Below are 21,143 nucleotides of genomic sequence, written 5' to 3'. Positions count from 1 at the left end.
ACCCCTTTACATAGCTTTTTTAATAACGATATATGGAAACAAGAAAAATCTCCAAAGTTCTTTCTCACCATCTGATCTTCGGTGTTGGATAGCCTCCATATTTGACAGTCATCTGTGCTTCCATTCCAGTGTCGGTCCAGTAGTTGACCAGGGGGGTTTCAAAGAAGGGCTTGAGGTTGTGGCGGCGGCCAGGCTTGGCCCAGTTCTCTGTTAGAGAAAACAAGACAACGATGTCAGATATAGTCTCCCAAATCATATCCAACTTCCATTTTGAGTGTTTAAAATGATCTTCAAGATTTAAAGTGTGTAACATCATAACATAATCAAACTGTATCATTAGTATAACAATACATTCGTCGCGAGCATCTATTGCTTATGTAGGACTGGCTCCGTTCAATAATGGAATAATGTGTACGATGGGTCGTCAAAACGTTTGTAGATCAGTTGAAATAGAGTATATATTGTATACTACAGGTGTGCGGCAATACACGTACATGTAAACAACAGTTTTGTGATTCAGCAAAGCTAACGTACCCATGATCTTCAGCTTGGCAGTGGAGGCCTCCTTGGTGGGAATCTCCACCTTGTAGATGCCCTCGTCGTCGTATCTGCAGTCGGACACCCAGAGGATGTGCAGTCTGCCCACGATCTTCGTCTGGTACTTCTTCCCGGGCAGGATGTCTGTGTAGCCGCACATCCAGCGCACCATGATGTTGATCTTGGAGAGGACGCAGTAGTACAGGGCGGTGGTGCGGATGGGGACCTCCAGGTCTGTCAGCCCCTTCACAATGCGCAGCGGACCGGGCAGATCTGAGACAAAAACGTTATAAAAGGCACGGTCACAAGTGGACAACTGATCTCACAAATCAGATATCCGGCGTGTACGGATAGATAAATCATATACTCTGACAAGACATCGGGAGACCATGACAAATGTTTAGTGTCGAATAAACATGTATACGGTGCAAATATATGTATGTATATACTCAGAAAGAACGTCACGTCAAGTACACAGAGATGTGATGCTGACCCTGTTTGAGCGCCTCGATGTCCTCCTCCGAGAAGCCGAGCTCTGGCGGCACCTCTGGCGGCTTGGCCGGGGGCATGAGCACGCTGGTGCCGCCGGGCTTGCCGTCTCCGGCCGGGCTCTCAGCGACGATACGGAAGTCGAACTCCTCATCGGGAGTCATGTCCTCCACCAGGTACGTGGTCTCGTCTGGGCCAACCGTGACGATCTGGGAAACACAAACACATATGTTCATCCAATATCTTATCTGTGATCTCGTGATCTCGTGAAGATGCCTTATACATATAGGATACTGGTAGTTGTATCATCTCAACGCTCGATGGATTGTAATATCTAAGAAAGGGTTACACATCAAAACCGTAATCATACATGTTTATTGACCGTGAATCATAAGTTAGTGCTGGAAAGTATGATTATTTAGCAGAAAAGGGTAAACTGACCTGGCTCCATTCAGTGCTCCTTTTCGGCTTCTTCTCAATACGGAAGCCTGTAATGATGGATCCGTCCGTAGGGGGCGTCCAGTTCAGCCTGACGTTGGTCTCATGTCCTTTCTCGGTCTCCTCGACTGTTGCAGAAACATCTGTCGACGCACTGGGTTCTGGAAGAACGAAAGATGGATGTAGTTAATACTGTTCAACTGTTTTGTGACGAATATCAAATCCACTATGTGTTTACAACCTCCGAATGCACGTCGACACCTTCGAATGAAATTATCCACGCAATTTCCTCAGAAATAATGACTTATTAAAATCAGCTTACTCAAGAATTGCTTCAACGAGATAGTCTCGGTGATGGCAGGTTCGCCAGCTCCCGCCATGCTCTGCGCGATGACACGGAAGTTGTAGTTTTGGCGGGAATCGAGCCCGTGCACGTTGAAAAGCTCCTTCTCGTTCCCAACGTGCCCGATCTCAACCCAGTCCTCGTCGTTCTCGCCCAGTTTCTGGATGACGTAGCCGGTGACGTTGGACCTGTCCTTGGGCGGTTTCCAGTTGATGGTGACGTGTCCGTCTCCCTTCGCCTCGGCCTGAAGGTTTTGAACTGGGCCAGGTGGCATAACTGGGGGGAAAATGGCAAAATGATGAGAGGTGTGACATATGGTAACATATCAGTTGGATAAGTGTTTTAATTCTACCAGAACAGAAACATTGTTTAAATGTTATCTGTTCTAGCACAACATGCACAAAAATCAGAATAAACATCAAGAAACAAATGAATGCCTACATAGGTACATTTCTGCACAGCGATGCGTGCGCTGTTTGTGTACACACCTGGTTTGGGCGGAGGCGGCGGTGTTTTCTCTCCGATCTTGAGGATCTCCGGGTCCATGAGGGGAGCCGGCTCGCTCTCCCCGCCGGCGTTGACAGCGCGGATGCGGATCCAGTACTCGAAGCCCTCTGAGAAGCCCGTCGCAAGAAACTCCTCCTTCTTGCAGTCCTTCGCCTCAGCTAACCTCATCCAGTCACTGGAGCCTTCCTTCTTCCTCTCCACCACGTAACCCTTGATGCGGCTGCCGTGGTCGCTGATGGGCTTGTCCCACACGAGCTGGGCCTGGGTGATGGGCTTCTTGGCCGTCTTGGTGACGCGGACGTTCTGTGGTGGATCTGGGGGATCCTTCTTCACCTTCTTCAGCTGCACATCCCAAGCCGCCTCCGCTGTGGAAAGATACAGATGACACTTGTGATGATGGACCATGCAAGCACGATGGACTAACAGACTAGATTACGAATTACTCCGTATGGATTACTACATATTGTGTATGCAGGCATTGGTTTCATACATATTATCCTAAACCAGTTCCTTACCTTCTGGGTGCTTAGTCATGACCTTGCCCGACTTGAGCACCGTGCTCTTGCCATGCTCGTTGATGGCGGTGACACGGTACTGATACCTGGTGTCCGGCTTCAAACCAGTCACCTTGTGCCTGGGAAAAGTGAAAAGATTAGAATATTGTAAACGTAGGCTTACTAACAGAATAAGCGTTTATAACGTCTTTTGCCGTACGAACTTTCCAACGGATCACGATATTTCAGCAAACGATTCGACCGTCTTCATCGTTGATGAGCAAACATTACTCACTTGCGGTCCTTGATGTTTGCGATCTTTTTCCAGTCCTTCTTGCCGGATTCGCAGATCTCCAGTTCGAAGCCCTGGAGAGGAGCCCCGCCGTCATCATCAGGCAGCTGCCATGACACCTCCATGTTGTCGGACATCACAGACTTGAAGATGACGGGTCCTTTGGGCTGCGAGGGTGTATCTAGTTTCAACAACATAAAGGCGACATGTAAATCTTGTGCTCTACAAGATGATGACAAAAACTGGTTTAAGTTTCTGTGATAATTTCGTGGTGGTATGAATATGATGTTTATCACGTGACGCACCCGCCATGTTGCTCAACCAATATGGCGGCTGAAGCTGTTTATGGCGGCACAACACAGTATTAGCCCTATGGGGATTTCTATAGTTAAAGACCCCAAAGTGACTCACTTCGACTCTCTGAAAATCATAGTAGGGTGCACAAGCAAGGTTCAGATTTTTGATATGTTTAATTTCAGGGTATAGCGTACAAAATATGTGAAAATGAGCTTAGATTTGCCGGCTAGTTCTTTTCTCATGCCCTCTTTTATTAGCGCCACTGCGGAGGTCATGGAACTGCAGCCGAGGCACAGTACTAGGCGGGACAAGTATCCAAGCGCAAATCTACGCCGACTGAACACGCACCATAATTCAACTTTTACAGTCTCAAAACTGACGTATTCCTCTAACATTTACCACAGGTTCTATCTCGATGCCATGCACAAAACAATCTCTGCACCCTTCTCTAGTATTGTGCAGCACTACTTTGTGCCCGGACTACTTTTGACTACGGGGTTCGCCCATAAATACTGTGTTGTGCGGCCTTATGTTCATGCCTTGTGACGTCACGAACACCCCATGGTCTTACCTTTGACATTGACGGTGAAGTTGGTGGTGTCTGTTCCCTTTGGTGTCTTCACGTCGATCTTGTACTTCCCCCTGTCTAACCTCTCGGCGCCTGCGATCTTGACTTTGCACAGGTTTCCGACTGTGTAGATTTTCACCCGCTCGTCCAGTTCAATGGGCTTGTTGTCTTTCATGATTGTTATCTGAAGCATTCAACACAAGCACTTTTATCAGTACGTCCTGGTAGCGAAAAGCTTTCTTAGTACAAGGAACACTTTACATCATAAAAAAATGTTTCTTAGGACATTTTTTTCTGAACTGAAACGCACATCCTTCGAATGAAAAGTGATAGGAACAGTAAGATTTAAAAAAAAAGTTTTCATAGTAACAAGAAAGTGTATCTAACCTCTGGTTTGAAGGTTCCGTCGATAGGAATAGTAAAGTTGCAAGGTTGGCCTCCCAGCAGCTCGATAGTCTCCTTCATGTTGTCCGGTAGCTGGAACTTGGGCGCGCCTGAGGAGGGGGAGGGGGCAGTACGTTATATATCTTAGGTACTCGTATAATGTTTGTTAGCTTTACATTTATGTACTCCGTTTATACGTGATTTCGTGATCATATTTCAAAGTTGAATATCTTTTAACGAATCATGCTGCGTTTCACCTTTCCATCTTATTGCGAATTATCGGGTATTTGGGGATAGAAAAGCAGGCGGAACTTCTGGTTTGGAATAATCGAAACGTTTTTCTTACCCTCCTTGAAGCCGGGTGGGGGCTCCGGTACCACATCAGGCTCATCCGGGACTGGAAAGGAAACAAAGAAGTCTAGCTTAGGACCAGCGTTCGCAGAAATTAATCAGGACAAGGCACAAAATGTCGCCAGGAGGGGATGGAGTGAAACACATGAAATACAATTTCTTCACTGCTGACAAAAAAGGTATAGTTTAGGCATACATGTAAGTTATATCTAGACATGGTAAATCTAAACCATATTATATTTTACAGTTGCTATCCCCCCATCTTTGATGCTATTTTATGGTACCATACAAACTTAAGATAAAGGGTGATATTCAATGAAAAAAAAACGCTCACTGTAGGTGTACATGTATAGGGTATACTGTTCATGACTGGCACTTACCAAGCTGCTGTCATCCGGTAATATGATTTTAATACAAGAAGAAATGATAATGTTTACTGCGTTATATATCAAAGCTTAATCCTCAAATATAACTGGTGATCACGCTAAAATGATTTCAAACGACCCATTACTTCACAGGGCAAGGTTGTTTGGCTTCTTACCCTCTTTGAACTTGTTATTACGAGATGGTCCTTTTGAACTTCCGTCATCGTCTGTCGTAAGGGGTGGAGCAAGCAAGAGCATGGGATAAGCGTTAGTGATTTGCATAATATTGCAGCCAGGAAATTAAGCTGCGCAATGGAATGTGTTTAAATGCTTAGACAAGTAGCATCGTTATCATCGTCATCAATACAGTTGGTTTGTCAGCTTGGGGTTGGCAGGGTGTAGGAACAGCTAGTACAACGGGAGGAGGGTCTGAAACGTAACGTCATGGTGTTAGGGTAGTAGTAAGTGGCATAGGAACACACACATTAGCAGCTTCTGTAAATATGGTGCAAGGAATATTATCAGGAAGGGAATGCTAGACCATTAGAGATATAATATAAAAATATATAAAATAAGATAAAATCGTTGAAATTAGATCATAAAAGCTTGCAGTGCATTCCAACCACTGAAGCATTTATTGGATGGATACCAGCAATGTCATCGATAGGGATTGCATTATGTGTTAGGGGGCAAGGGAGTTGCAGGGTGTTATTGTAGGACTTTGGCACGTCTTGTATGTCTGTATATCTATATCTGTATATATCTGTATGATACGCAAAGGCTTCAAAGCAGCACGGCTGGGGTGCGCATAGATGAGCCAGTCACAGTCAAGTCAATGTCAAGTCAACGTCAAGTCAAATCACAGCCAAGTCAATGTCATGTCGTCAGCTTTTGGTATAATCTACACATAGGTCAGAGTTGCCTTCCGATCCTACCGAATGAAATGATGGATAGATACATATATGGGGACAATCATTAAAACGTATATATTAAGCTTCCATATGAGAACTAGGGTGAGATTTACCAACAGGACAGCTTATTTAGTTTGAATAAAGTGCTATTGGACAACATGGAAGATGGGGCGCAGAGACACGTATGTCATTGTGGTTAGTGGCGATTATGAACGCACATATAATTAGATGAAATGATTAACTGTAATCGAATTGAGAACAACACTTATAAAGGAATACGACATTGCTTAAACAGCGTTACCACTACAATAGACGTTAACATATGTAGACAAAACATAACGTACAATAATGAACATGATGGGAAGGTGGGCAGTCAGAGAGGGGAGCTGTGACATTTATGAGGAGTAGCAAATGTGATCAGGTTAAGGCACATGTAACGGGTATATCAGCAATTTGGTCAGCATATGGAGATTGGACTACAGCATGGGAAATGACGGTTCATCCGAGGACACAGGTCCCTGTCTCCGTCGATGAAAAAACGGCCGGAAAATGAGTGAAGGGGTTTCAAGACAGTCATGTCCAGATTTCGTAGTCATGTCCAGATATCGTAGGGAGCAGGAGGGGGTGCTCACTAATGTTGGGACGGGGGATCAGGGTATGGATCATTTCTGAATCGAAAATGAAAGGCCCGCTGAGAGATGCTAACCTTCTGCTGCAGGTGCTGGTTTAGGTGGTTCAGCTGGTTTAGCTGGGGCAGGTGCTTCAGCTGGTTTAGCTGGAGCAGGTGCCTCGGCTGGTTTGGCAGCTTTTGGTGGGTCAGCTGGTTTAGGTGCTTCAGCTGGTTTACCCGGAGCAGGTGCTTCAGCTGGTTTAGCCGGAGCAGATGCTTCAGCTGGTTTAGCCGGAGCAGGTGCTTCAGCTGGTTTGGGTGCTTCAGCTGGTTTAGCTGGAGCAGGTGCTTTAGCTGGTTTGGGTGCTTCAGCTGGTTTAGCTGGAGCAGGTGCTTTAGCTGGTTTGGGTGCTTCAGCTTGTTTAGCTGGAGCAGGTGCTTCAGCTGGTTTGGGTGCTTTAGCTGGTTTAGGTGCTTCAGCTGGTTTAGGTGCTTCAGCTGGTTTAGCTGGAGCAGGTGCCTCATCTGGTTTGGGAGGCTCAGCTGGAGCAGGTGCTTCAGCAGGCTTAGGAGGCTCAGCTGGAGCCTCGGCAGGTGCCTCTGTTGGTGCAGGTGCTGGTGCAGCGGGTTTTTCACCCGCAGCTGCTTCTGGTGGAGCCGCGACTCCATTCTCAGCGACAAGCCCGTTTGCAGCCCCGTTCAACTCAACTCCGTTCTCTGCTAGGTGTGCAAATGGCGTATATCATAAGCGGCATATATATGCGGCATTGGAAGCGAAAACCAGACGTGTTAAATACTACAGGACAAGCTGTAAAGCAAAAATGAACAAGGACAGGCTGAAAAGCAAGAATAAACAAGGACAAGCTGGAAAGCAAGACTGAAGCAGATGTTGTTAAATGCGTACAAGCAAGCTTACCAGCAGCCGGCTCTACTGCTCCATTTAACGCTGCATCTGCTGGAGGCTCTGCTGAATTGTCGACAAGGCAAAAGCAGAGCGTGAGAAGCTGCAAGGACGTAGTATAGCAATTCTATAGCGCATAGGTAACAGTAACAAACGTTGCGGCCTTGGGACGTGGGAGACTATTGGTCGACCTCAATCTCCTATCGTTTCGCCCTTGACTGACCCTAGGACTACGTGTGTATATTGTATATCTATATGTATATATGCTGTATACCGGTAAGATGTACATGTACCAATGAACTCCCAGTAACAACTTTCTGTCACCCTGTAGAGAAAACAAGACGTTAGCGGTACTTACGTGGGTCGAACTTAACATGCCTGAGACGCACGCCCTCCACTGGGAAGAAAAGTGGTGTTAAGACAGTTATAAACGTAGAACTAAATGGAAACATTGCGCGAGTGGCGTGCATTACGTATATTGCAGGAAACTATGGGCATGGATGGGTACTGGAAGCGGCAACATAGCAACGCCTGTTTTTCACACTTAAGATTTTTACAGACTCAATGTCTATGTCCATTACAAATACTTTGGAGGCACAAAGCAACAAGACACAAGCAAGACGACTAGACCAGGAATCAACGGAAAATTTCATTCCATCATTTGAACTACCATTGTTTACGGCATTCCTATGGGGTCTAAGCAAAGCTACTTAGAGATGACTACATTTGCAGACATTGCTGACTCAAGGCAGTAGCAGTCAATGGGTGGGAATCTTGCTTTCTTAAACTCTTGAACAGTAGGGTTCTATAAAGCTGGGTCAAAGCCTTGGACTGATATCACGCAAGCATAAAAGCAAGGTACGAGTGTTGGGCAGGGCTTACTGCTATAAGGAATTGCTAACTTCTAGTAACTCTAGATAGTTTTGCCATCAAAGCCACACAACACTACCGTCGTTAAGGGAGGGTCAGACAGAATTTAAGGAGTTGAGTTATGTTTATGAAAGGCACAAAATATGTGAGAGTGATGCATTTAAATGCGTATCAAGAGAAGCTAATAAGGGAAAGTGGAAAAAAGCCTACGCAGCAGTACGTACTGACTTGATTAATTACAGAAAAGACGCAAAACTAGAGCTAACCGCAGTCATTCGCTATTGTCTTTATCACTACTTGACAAGCATTACCAAAGAAAGCGCTTTATGTGTCACGGGAGCTTATAGCAAGGCCTGGAAGATAAGCAGGAGGTAAGATGTGAGACGCTACAGAAACAGATGTGAGACGCTACAGAAATAGGCGTGAGACGCTACAGAGATAGGTGTGAGACGCTACAGAGATAGGCGTGAGACGCTACAGAGATAAGTATGAGATGCTACGAAAGGTCTGAGTCTGTAAGGAGAATATAACAGCGACGTTAGTATCGCAAAGCATAGACTCTCGCAGCCATCGGCAGGAGACGTACGTTTGAACTCGTCTGTCCCTCTGTCGACCTTCTTCGCCTTCTTTAGCGACACGCCCCAGGCATCAGCTGTGAACGAAAATTAGGGTCATCTCAAACACAAATTTCAAATCTTAAAGGTCAGAATTCTGTAGGCAGAAAACAACATCAGTGATCACGAACGCAAGCTGCAACATATACATTGGCTCAACGAAGCATGATAACCGCATATCACAAAGCTATCCAAAGCGTTGGATAGTGGATGGTAAGACGTTTATAAGAATCAAGAGACCGGTTTGTTGCCTATGTAGAGAAGATGGTAAGCCTACGTCTCGCTGCATACGCCAATTGCTATAACGACTTTTTCGGCAGCAGATGACTAAATTGTTTGGATACCTCCGTCGATTTCCTCCTCCTCCTTCGGCTTCTTCTTCTTCTTGAAGGTCAGCTTCTTAGGCTCTTCAGGAGGAGCGGCGGCTGAAGAGAGTGGGGAAAGGGGAGTTTGTTGAGGAAACGATCGTAAAGTTTTGTTTTTCGTATGTCCTTTGGCTTTGCACCTTCTGAAATGAAATTACGTGGATGAAAGCTTAGCCTTTTGTCGAGGCCGTTTTCATCGTATCTTTGGAAGCACTATTTGGAGAGAGCATTGGACATAAAGCAGTTGAAGCTTGACTTACAGGGACAAGACACAAGACATTTAAGAAGCAAATGATCCTTTATGCAAAGGGGAGCTCTTTCATTGTTTGAAAAGGATCGGATGATCCTGCGCTCGCTTTGGACTAAGGGTCTTCTTTAGCGGCCTACGCAGGGGATTTGGACTTTTTGCAGAAGGTCGCTCCTCGTACAATACCTGGTTTAGGTCCAGTGGCTTTTTTCTTCTTGAATCCCAGGGCTGGCGGCGCACCTGCTCCTTTGGCTGTGACAAGTGGAACATCCTCATTACACTGCTTGGTGTATTAGTCACAGTGGGAGGGGGGCATGGGAGAAGAGGGAGGGGGGGGTGCTTTCCTATAGGTTTTATTAAAGGCCTCGAGACTCGTCATTACACTGATATGTCAAGAATTTCGCAAAGCAGCAGCATTTGCCAACAGTATGACTTGAGGAAAACGCCGCTATATTGTGACCATTACATAGCCAATATGGGGGATTTTATAAAGGGCTCAAATGGGTCAACGGCCAGAAAACTGGGAGGCACTTGTTGTTCAACCAAATGGCATCGTTGGTTGAGTAGTCAACCACATGATGCCGTTGGTTGAACATAAACCCATACAGGTGGGGTGACGTAGCATAGGGATTTATCCAACCGGGCACCTATGTGCATCGCGGGCAGGGGAGGGGTGCGGGTTTGGCGGGCCGGTGATGAGGGTTATACCTGCTGGGCCTTTGCCCTGGGCTGCTCCGCGCTGCTGGTCGGGCACAGGTGACATGCCTCTCCGGGGGGAACCTCTGGGACTCGGCTCATGCTCGCTTCCACTTCCCTCGGGCACATCTAACTTCTTCAGTTTTACACCTTAACGTAAACGGGCATTGCAGGAAGCTGTTGGTCTTGGTCATCATCGTTTATGTATTGGCTGACAAAATTTGCGTATCATGATAAAAGGAATACAATTCAAAGAAAGCATTGTTTCGGGATGTCTTCTTCTATTCCGTAAGCTGTTGTACCTTCAAGTCCCCCTTCCTTCACTTCCCTTTGCTGTTTCGTGGTTTTCTTCAGTTGGAAGCCGAAGGGTGCTAGACAAGTCGAAAGACATCATGGGGTGTCAAACCTTGTTGTTTATACATGCTGCCCCGAGCAACAATATTTTGCTGATAGAATGTTGTGAAAAAGCCAGAAATATGTGAAAATACGATTGAGTGAAATCTGCAGAAATACCGGCTTCCTCCTTTGGAGGTGGTGCCGCTTTCTTCTTTTTCAATGTGAATTTCTTTGGGCCTGCAGCTGGACGTTAGAAAAAAATAGACGTGGACGGGGTATTAAAGGCACGAAGAAGCATATCGGTACCTTATTCTGGTCTTCAGCAGCTGCAACATCGGTAACAGATATATAAGCTCTTATGAAAAAAGCAAGATATACGGCAAGGGAATAATGGGGGTTAGCATTGATTTTGATAATTATATCACATTGAAACAATAGGGTAGTTCACTTATGTTCGTGATAGGCCCAACAGAGCTTGGAGGGTTATTTAATACTTTGTCATTGTCCTGACAAAGTTTACGCATTGCAGGGCGAGGGGGGGGGGGCGAGGAGGGTCACTACCTGCGGCGGCCTCTTCTTGAGAAGGTTCTGGCGTTGGCTTTTTCTTCTTTTTTATTAGAAACTTCGGTGGTGCTGCTCCCGCTTCGGTAATCGTCAACAAAAATGACAGTGACGAAACGTGAAAGAACGACTCAGACCAACAGCGACCAAAAGCCCGCGGGGTGCTTTCAGATTATGTCGCTACATCGACGGACAAACACGGGACCAACATAGACGGTTTCTGAGACGGAGGACAGACACGGAAGGCGGCACGCAGTTAAAAAGGCCTTTGTCTTACCGCAGGCTCAAACACAATTAGACATTGATACAACATGTGATCTTAATGCACGAATTCGTGACCGAAACTCGCCTCTTCTCCAAGTTACGATGTTAATACACAAGACATTTTCTACCTTTGGTTTCAGTGAAGGGTAGTAGGTTTGGAACACAGATTGGTCCAATGTTGATTATCAAGAAATTACATCTAACAATCTAGTAATCTTGTTGTTATATCAATGTGTCTATGTGAGCCCTAGAAAGCAATCGGTCAGGCGGTCAGGGGGTTGTGGTGAACCAGATATACGTGTTGGAGAGAGGGGGCCTAGAGTGGGAAGGACGGGAGTGTCAAGCATTGACCAGTAGAAACGATGTCTGCCGTAGCCTGGTTAAACTTAAGACAATATAAAAAGCAAGCAAGTACGTCGCTTCTTGGTTATCTTAGATGTCATATATCATTAGGATAGTACGCGCAGGGTGAAGATACATTGTTAAATAAACAGTACAGGACAAATGTGAATAAAAGAGAGGTATAAGATTGTGACAAGGATGATACCCCAAGTGATACAAATGACAATACATACATTATTTACATAAACAGCATGTAAATTAGAAGCATTTAAGTTGCCTAACGCGACGTGTACGTAATCAGACTAAACATTCTAAAACTTAACGACATACCGGCAGTTCATTAGGGAAGCAGATAGAACAAATAAGCCATAGAAGCATTGAACATATGATTAAGTTATATAATGTACTATAACGCAGACTACATAACCCACATACAGAATTACAACAAAAGCAGTAAATGAATGAGGTAAATAGAGCTTACCTTCAAGCAATATACTATAAGCTATCACGGAAATACAAGCAACCATTCCATGGTGACAACCCAGCAGTAAAATACACTACGGAAATTATGAACACTTAAAGACCATATGGCACCAAAAATACGATCATTGTTGGTGATCAGAAAATGCTGTCCTTTGATGTTATATGGCCGTTAATGTTGCTAATTTGATTAAGGTTCGGGATGTAATAACGCTGGTCTTACCTGCTTCTTCGGCGGGTTTGGCTGGACCTGCCGGCTTCTTGGGCGCCGCTGTGCGAATCGTACATAGCAGTGTGACGTGAGCAACGGTTTTTAAACATCATACTGACACATGTTAAGCACAAGACATTCATGTACATGTCAGTAAGGAAAGATTAATATGGTTAGAGATATCTAGATATGTTCGTGAGTGTATTAGAGATAGATGCACTGTCTAATTGTTAAATTTCTGTGTAACAACACCATAGGAACAAATTAAAACTTGGTTGGATGTGTCATGCCAAATTTAACTAAAGCTGTGGGCAAATAATTTTACTTTAAAAGTCATGTAGCTAAGGTGAGTTTTGTCATCAGCGTACTAACATCTTGATACAATTTAAACGATTGGTGACTTATATAGTGCTCTAGCATATACGTTCGTTCCTGGCGTTAGTTGAATAGCAAAATATGGGCATCTACAAATTTCAGAAAGGCAAACTTACCGGCTGGCTTGCCCTCAGCCTTGGCTTGCGCAGTTTCAGTCACCATGGTTTCCTCCTTCTTTTCTTCGACTTTCTTGACTTCGGGCTTCTTTGGTGCTACGGGTTTCTTCTGAGGAGGTTCTGCCTTAGGCTCGGGCTTCTTGGGCTCGACCTTTTTGGCTTCAACCTTCTTCTGAGGCTCGGGTTTCTTAGGCTCGGGCTTCTTGAGCTCGACTTTCTTGACAACTTTTTTCTCGACTTTCTTTTCTTCAACCTTTTCCTCAGTCTTTACCACCTTCTTTTGGACCACTTTTTTAATCCCCTTCTTCTCTACGACTTCTTCCTTCTTTTCGACCTTCTTCACAACCTTCTTCTGGACTACCTGTGGCTTCTTTTCTTCGGCTAGTAAAAGGAAGACATGGAACAATGTAAGTATCAAGACGAAAGAAGGTTCATGGAAGATCGAACGTTACTACTGTGTCGCGGTCTATGTCGCAGCAGTGTTGTCCTTGCGTATAGAGACAGACGTCGTCATATGTGCGACTGTCGTTAGTATTAACAGGTACTTGCAATTCCCAAGTCCTTCGCAAGGCAGAAAGCAATTAGAAAAGTCCCAGAACAGACAGACAATTTGTAGGCGAATTTGCACAGATTACGTTTGGCTTTAAGATATTCTTTATGCCATTGAGTAGATCCTTTACTAATAGTGAGAAATCGCCATAGCTTCGAAAACCAATTAAGATTGAGGAAAGTTGGGGATGGCCTCAATTCGGGACCACATTTTGTCCGGTATTCGACGCACCAAAAATACGCTCCGCACTGCCCCGGCTATTCCTGATGACACCATTGTTTATACAGCTGCTAACGGGACAAATCACAAGGTTGCACAAACTGTTTTCCACAAAATCGTCGCGCAATAAACGACTACCGTGAAATCGGTCTTGCCTATTCACCAAGACGTTGTTTAAAAATATTTATTTCTTGACGTGTTGTTCGATTTCTGTTGACTGTTTGTAAGACTTTGATTTGACATTCCACATTTACAAAATTTCCTTCCGAGTGTTTATTTGATTTCTGTTGAATGTTTGTAAAACTTCGATTTGGACTTTTTTTAAAATTTCTTTTCATAGGTATTGTCTTGTGTTTCATGAGCCAATGTCGTCAAAAAACCCAAACTCGTCATCTTAGGTTTAGATCTTAGCAGTGATACTCTTAATAGTTGGAATTTCATAAAAAAGCCGATAATATTAACTAATCTGCCTTGATGAAAAATGATGTCTAGCTTAGTGGCAATTAGAAGATTCCAAAGCGTAATCACCTTATGTATGAGTAGCCTATAAGTTATATATGACTTCTGCGTTGTTGCCATTCCATAGCAACGAGTTACCCAACTAAATATTATAATCTAATGCACCATACTAAATGTCCCCTTAAAGGTCCATTATGTAACATCAGGCTAGGAGAGTATGTTGTAGTCTACGGGGGGGGGGGCTATTTGATTAAATTTTGATTTAGGTATTTGGTGGACCTTGCGCAGCTTGTTTCTGCACAGCTCATGGATACGCGAAATAATTATGCAAATGTGATTAAAAGAGGTTGTCCATGTCATTCACATGAAGGTTTTGCTCTCAAAATATTTTCAAATTTAAGGGCAAATGTTACATAATGGGCCTTTAAGTGCATTAGCAGCTCATCACAGTGCAGGCCGTACGACAAGCCGTGCGCAGCATATGCCCGTACGACACTCTTCTGTTACTATAGCACGCAGCCGAAGCTCCAGCTCGTTTACGTGTATAAATGAGAATAAAGCAACGTAATAAAACTGAATTTCCGATCCCATACAAGAAAAGGAATTATACGGGTCAGGTGAATCTGTTTGTATGTTGGAAAGTGGCAAACGTTTATAGGCCTTTTTGTACCGAGTGTTCGTTCTTTATTTTAGAAAAAGATGTTTTGTAGCGTGATCAAATGAATAATAAGAATTTTCGAGTAAATATGAAATCATCGATAGTCATACTGAGGACTGACGACTCTCGACTTGCACCTGACAACATTATACAGGAGATGTCCATTTAAAAACTAAATAAAACTCTTTCAATAACCTCGCACTCGCGCAATGCAAGAAAAGACACGCATGTGTTGTACCCTAACTGCTTGTTAGTTTGTATGAACGCTGCTGCTGTGTATTCGGGACGTCTAGATCTAAGCCTGCCTTGACCGGACCATACAACTGACCATAAGTCTTCTTTACGAAGGTTTCTCTGCCGACTTGTTGGCCAGCTTCGTCCACGGCTGTGATCTTGACACGAAATTCTTTCTGTTTAGTGATATCCGAGGTGGCAGCGGTTGAGTCAACTCCCGTTGGCGGCTCTAACGTAATCTTATAGTTAGCAGCGCCCTCTACCGGAGTCCATTGGATCTCCATTTCGGATTGGGCAGTTGGGTCGGCTTTGACTTTTATTCGTTGCGGAACTGAAAGGACTGAAACGTAGATTAGATGGGACAGGATGTGACGTCATGTGGTGACGTAGACTGTGAGGTGGACTTGGACACAAGGTTATAGGTGGAAAGTGTGGAGGACGTCACAGAAAACGGGGACAACAGACAGTTGAAACGATGAGACTCGAGAACATTGGTTCAGGCTTTGTTTGAAAAGCCGTCAACTCAAGATATGGAATTAGTTCTTGATTAAAAAAATGATAATGTGGTGCTGTTATGGTTGAGCATGATCGCTGTAATCTGACAGCAGCAAATGATATTACTCTAGAAAAGCGGGAGCACTTTTTTTCTTCAAACCCTACAAAGGAAAATACACAGTGGTGTCGTACTCAAGCGATACGCTTATATCAGCGGCGCCACTGGGTACAATACACAACATAAGACATCTCTCGTCTGACAAAATACGCACAAAACACAGACAACAACGTAAAAAAAGACTCAGCAAGGATTCGCGATAGCAAGTGCATCAGAATGGATTGGATACTCAAGGAGAACAACAAAGAAAACAGTGTATTCAATCGCAGAAGAAAGTTGATGTCTGGTTGATTTTGGGCGCCAATGTTCTCTTTCTTGGGATGAGGAAATGACAGACAGACAGACAGAACATTACGGCTGACGTGATGGAATGGACAGTCATGGGCGGTGGGAGGCAGATGGGATGGATTGATGTCATGAAAAGGACAGTGAGAGTAAATAACACTGATACATACACGCAGTCTAAAGTTCAGCCGGTCTATTTTGGTAACATCGTTACAGCGCCCGGCATAACGCTAAGCGCATTTCGCCATGTGTCGCGTCGGTAGCTATGGTAAGACGTTGTCATTGTAGTAGATATGTCCATAAAAGTTTGTACGTACGCAGTACTGCAACACGACAGACCATGCACAACGCTATAAGAGTTTCACAAAGAACAGCTGACGATGGAAGATGAGTTCAGATATGAAATCCAGAACACTATTTTTAGTGGTAATACCGATCGGTAGACTCCATCATGCCAAACTAAACGCTAACGACGTGCCAGCTTTCACGTAGGTACACGAGCGTACCATACCGCGCTAAGAGTTTGTCAGAATACTTTTATCAATGGAATATTACATGAAATCATATTGAGAACGGTGTGCTAGTCTATTTTTGTACACTGTAGGGTAGTTGGTAGCGCACATACCTTTGGTTTTCTGAGTGATGGGCGCGCTATCTGCACTCTTCTGTCCGCGCAGTCCCTTGGATACGACTCTGATGGTGTAGTCAGTCCCCGGGTTTAGTCCCTGTAGCTCCCGCTCAGGCTGGGTCAGTCCCCTGGGTCCTGCAACAACCTTCCCGTGGGCTGGGTCGACAGAGACGTCGTAGCTGGTCGCTCCTTTGACTGAGCCCCAGACAACGGTCAATGAAGTTTCCTTGACGGAGGTAACCCGTAATCCAGTGGGCGCGGAAAGCGCTGTGGACAAAAAAATAAAGTGTTACCTTTGCAGAAGACCCAGAAACATGGCTAACACACTCGAATTTCAAACAACAAAGCAAAAGAATGACTTTTCCAACTGGGCTTCCCCGATACCCGTTGCTATTTTGGTTTGAAGTATTCCCCAGGGAAGAGAGATTCCGTTCCTAGAAAAATAACATTAAATATCTCGCCTTTGGATCAAACCCCTTATGAACTGTAAAGTTCCACCGGGGTTTATACTCCAGTCGTAAATATAAGCTGCTTTCCCGAAAAATCCCAGAGAAATTGGGTGCAGACTCTCCCACAAAACCAAAGCCGGCTGCCCGAGACTACGGGACCGACAGGCTAGAAGCTGCAGGCTGGCAGCGTCAGAAAATAGATTCTGCGGTGTCTGGTGTCATCAACTGTCGTAAGCAATATGCGACGCCCCGGCTTGAATGTCACTCTCTCTCAGCATACTCGTCATTCCGTTTTTATCGACGATACGCTTGCCAAGTTTCATGGCTAATTATACTACATATAGGCACTGAAAATAATACACACATGCATAGGAGCTGATGCTGCACTTTCGGGAAATGTAATTGAGTTTTTATCTGTAGTAAATACCAAATTAACTACAGGAAAAATACTAGATTCTTCGTCACGAACTGCTGCCAAAATGGTCGCTATAGTAGGTATTTCTGTCCTCCGTGTTTCTTCTCGGATCGAATGCCCTGAACAGCATATTCCACATGCCGAACCACCCTGCGTTTTATTTCGGATTGGTCATGTGATCTAGCCAGAAGAACCTACCAAGGGATGTCTGCTGTATCAGAGGTTCACTGGCCGCGCTCATGCCATGGCTGCTAACGGCCAGAACAACCACTCTGTACTCTGTGCCTTCCTTTAGGTTTGTTAGTTGTCTCTCTGGAGCTTGTTTTCCCTTGGTTGTAACGGCGACGTTGGCGCCCTCCGGTTTGACTTCGAAGGCGTAGTCGGTAGCACCGGCGATAGGCGCCCATGTGATGGTCATAGAACTGTGGGTCACCGACGAAGCCTTCAGACCTACTGGTGTTTTCAGAGCTGAGAAAAAGAAACTTTTTGTTTAGTTGTTTATTAAAACTTATCCGTGATACAGTGACATATAACGCATATTACACCACAAGGGCAGGACCTGAGCGCAAATATGTGGGCGTGACAACGGAAAGGTCCATAGAAATATGTTAAGGACACCAACTGACGTACACGAATAGGCTACACTTGAACTTTAGCAGAAGCGACATCAAATATCAATAAATAAACAAGATGCAGAGGATATATGTGGTGTTTTTGTTTTGTACATAGTTCGGCCCTATTCATAGCAACTATAGTCCCTTTAACAAGTTCAGCCGCACCTAAGTGCCCACACCGCACGTCAAAAAGTATGCCTCCATCCGTATCGTATTGCAAAGAATCAGCTAGAATATGTTAGTAAATAGGGGTAACAGATATTTGTGATAACATTGACACGGAGACAGGGACGGTCAGTCTTATCATTATGACCGCATCGCCACTGAGGACATCTTAAAATTTTGCTAACTAGCCATGACCTCATAAGTACCGAGACTTTTAGCTACAACAACCTCTCCCATGCGGCCATGCTAAATATGGAGTGGTGGCATCCGCTATGCAAACTAAAGATGACCGAGGGTAAACAGTACAAGAATATGAAACAAAATACGTACCAGGTTTGGCTACGGATGTAACGGAGAGGGAGGGGGTAGACAAAAAGGACTAGGTTAGATGTAAGGAAATACAACACAAGCGTAGAGACATGTATAGGCTTTCAAGGTCGCGCGTAACATACACAAATACCAATATTGGAGAAAGAAGAACGGCTTAGTAGGATTAATTTACATAAGAAGATGCTTTAGATGCTAACACGAAATCGAGTAGAATCAGTTCTACATCGTTAGAACATTCAAAGTCAAAATATCTTGTACAACTCATGAAGTGTCTATATGCTTGGCATCAGCTTTCTTTGCTCCGGTATTTTGCATTGTTGGGAGCTACCGACTTCAAATGAAATCCACTCTATCCTATCGCCGACTCGTTTCTTTTATTGCTTCCCTGAGCAATCATGTGGACAATCAAATTACAGCCCTTGACCACAACCAAGTAAGGCCTTGGATTGCAAATAATAGAAAACACAATAAGGAGGAAGATACACCGGACAAGCACGAACTCAGTACACACATGAGTGTGAGCCAATAAAAATCATGATCACCTCTGGTGGTGTGCGCAAACGGAGCGCTAGGGGCGCTTTTACCGAGATGTCCCTCCGCCGTGACGACGAAGGTGTACTCTGTGCTCTCCTTCAGGCCCTTGATCTCAGTAGTTGCCTCTCCAGCGCTGCAAAGGAGCATAAGACAACCGTAAGTACATACGTGAACGTGTTCTCTTTCATACACTTGTGTAGAGTTCTAGCTATCTATTGCTATGCATTGTGATAGTCATTGTAGCGTTAGCCCATCAAAGAATCTTCGAAAGTCTTCGAACAATACTGACAAGAAGTCCATATCTTGTAGGGAATGAGCTCCACAATACCTAGACTCTGTTGTCTTCTCGAAGGAGGTAGTAGTGACGTTGTACTTGTTGGCGCCCTTCACGGGTGTCCAGGACAGAACCATGCTGCTGTCTGTCACACTGGACGCCTCGAAACCTTTCGGTGAGACCAGATCTGAAACAAAATGGCCGACAGTTTATACCTTGGGTTAGTTTATCGATCAGGAACCGTGCAGGGTATACAGATGCACGACAGGAATTGAAGGTAAGGCTTTTCTGAATGAGGAGCCATCTCTCCCGACTTGAAGATCAGGACATATACTATAATTTCGTAGTAGTGTAGAAAGATTTGTTTCTGTATGACGTCATTTCTTTCATCTTGTTCAGAGAGAAACAAAGATGGCGGATGGAACTAGAACCAAGATGACGTCATGAAAACCTATGAAATGTCTATGTTACTGGGGTACTTGCCTTTCGTCCTATGTTTGAATGTCTCCCCAGGCGGACTCTGTCCTCCCTTGCCCTTTGCGGTCACCGAGAATTCGTAAACTGTTCCCGGCTGCAGTCCCTTGACCAGACGCTCGGGAGCGCTGGCACCTTTGTCCGTCCGGTGTGCCTCGCCGCCCCGGGGCGTCATGTCTACCGTGTAGTTGTCCGCCCCGGTCACGGCGGGCCACTGAAGGGCCACGGTCGTCCCCGTGGTGGAGGTAGCTGTGACTCCCGAGGGGGGAGGAAACGCTAAAGGAGTTGAGGTGGAGTTAGAGGCAGATGCGAGAGAGAGAGCATGAAGAACAGACACGGTGACAACAGTAAAGAAAAGTGAAGCGAAAGGTTGGAAGAGAAATCATAGAGTTGGCAGCGTTCATGATGCGACAGGTTCAGAGTGAGACACACACACGTACACAATAGTGGGAGAGTTGGATGTGTAATGACTGTTGCAGACACAAAACTTAACAGTGCCAAATCATAAGGCAAAAGATGGAGGAAGAGCACAGTTGAACAGAAGTTGTGTAGGCGGTGAACAGCAGGAATAATAGATAGTGAACATATGAGATAGTTTACCCACCTTACATGGCTACATGGCTTGCGTGTCAATCGTAGATATTGGATTGTTGAATAGTACTGTTATCATTTCTACAGTCACATAACTACATGAACTGACAGATATAGTACCACATTTACACTGGTCTACTCTACAGACATATTGCTGAAGATCGTCCTGTGTTTTCGTGTCTGTATAAGAAAGCATGCAATGCTGTTTGCAATGTAGCATATGTTCTACTGGTAAAGTACAATATCCATCAACATACAACAAGTGCGTTCAACCCACGGCAACTTTTATTTCTTTGGCTCATACACAACAGCAAAATGGACAGGTGGAACTCTTCATGAAGACTATCGTTTACTTCAGTAGCTGTTTGCTCGGACAATTGATTTGAGGAGGTTCAGATTCCCGGTTAATCTCTTCACCTATACCGTACAAAGCTTGGTCTGGCTGTCTCACCAAACAGTGGTCCCACTGGAAACTCCACACTGAGGTAGGAGGAACCTGCCTGCATGATTCTGAACTTTAACAATTCTTCATGATTGGAACATTATTTCGTCTAGCAGCAATAGAAAGTTGACGACCAACGACGCCCCGATTTGAAAATTTAATATCACAACCATGTTGATGATGCACCTCAACATTACATAGCATATTTCCTATGTTAAATGTGCGTATGTTATAATCGCTTTAGC

At 44.7% G+C, this 21,143-nt stretch overlaps 1 protein-coding gene across 1 annotated transcript in view; it reads right to left on the bottom strand.

The window, feature by feature from the left end:
* Nucleotides 1-21,143, bottom strand: part of LOC109482506 (titin-like) — a 90,895-nt gene that overhangs the window by 1,473 nt on the left and 68,279 nt on the right. The window contains 22 exon segments of the mRNA XM_019785239.1: nt 69-207; nt 535-810; nt 1,031-1,235; nt 1,468-1,625; nt 1,787-2,083; nt 2,296-2,679; nt 2,830-2,948; nt 3,104-3,281; nt 3,969-4,149; nt 4,353-4,459; nt 4,696-4,746; nt 5,242-5,292; nt 6,683-7,306; nt 7,503-7,553; nt 12,486-12,533; nt 12,965-13,345; nt 16,608-16,877; nt 17,673-17,942; nt 18,584-18,592; nt 19,126-19,250; nt 19,446-19,578; nt 19,875-20,141. Of these exon segments, the coding sequence (XP_019640798.1) occupies nt 69-207; nt 535-810; nt 1,031-1,235; nt 1,468-1,625; nt 1,787-2,083; nt 2,296-2,679; nt 2,830-2,948; nt 3,104-3,281; nt 3,969-4,149; nt 4,353-4,459; nt 4,696-4,746; nt 5,242-5,292; nt 6,683-7,306; nt 7,503-7,553; nt 12,486-12,533; nt 12,965-13,345; nt 16,608-16,877; nt 17,673-17,942; nt 18,584-18,592; nt 19,126-19,250; nt 19,446-19,578; nt 19,875-20,141 (4,324 nt within the window).

The sequence above is a fragment of the Branchiostoma belcheri genome, unplaced genomic scaffold (genome assembly GCF_001625305.1).
Source record: "Branchiostoma belcheri isolate BF01 breed outbred unplaced genomic scaffold, Haploidv18h27 scaffold11, whole genome shotgun sequence".
Classification (NCBI taxonomy): Eukaryota; Metazoa; Chordata; class Leptocardii; order Amphioxiformes; family Branchiostomatidae; genus Branchiostoma; species Branchiostoma belcheri.
Note: the sequence above shows the minus strand (reverse complement) of the source record. Positions and strands in the feature narration are given on the sequence as shown.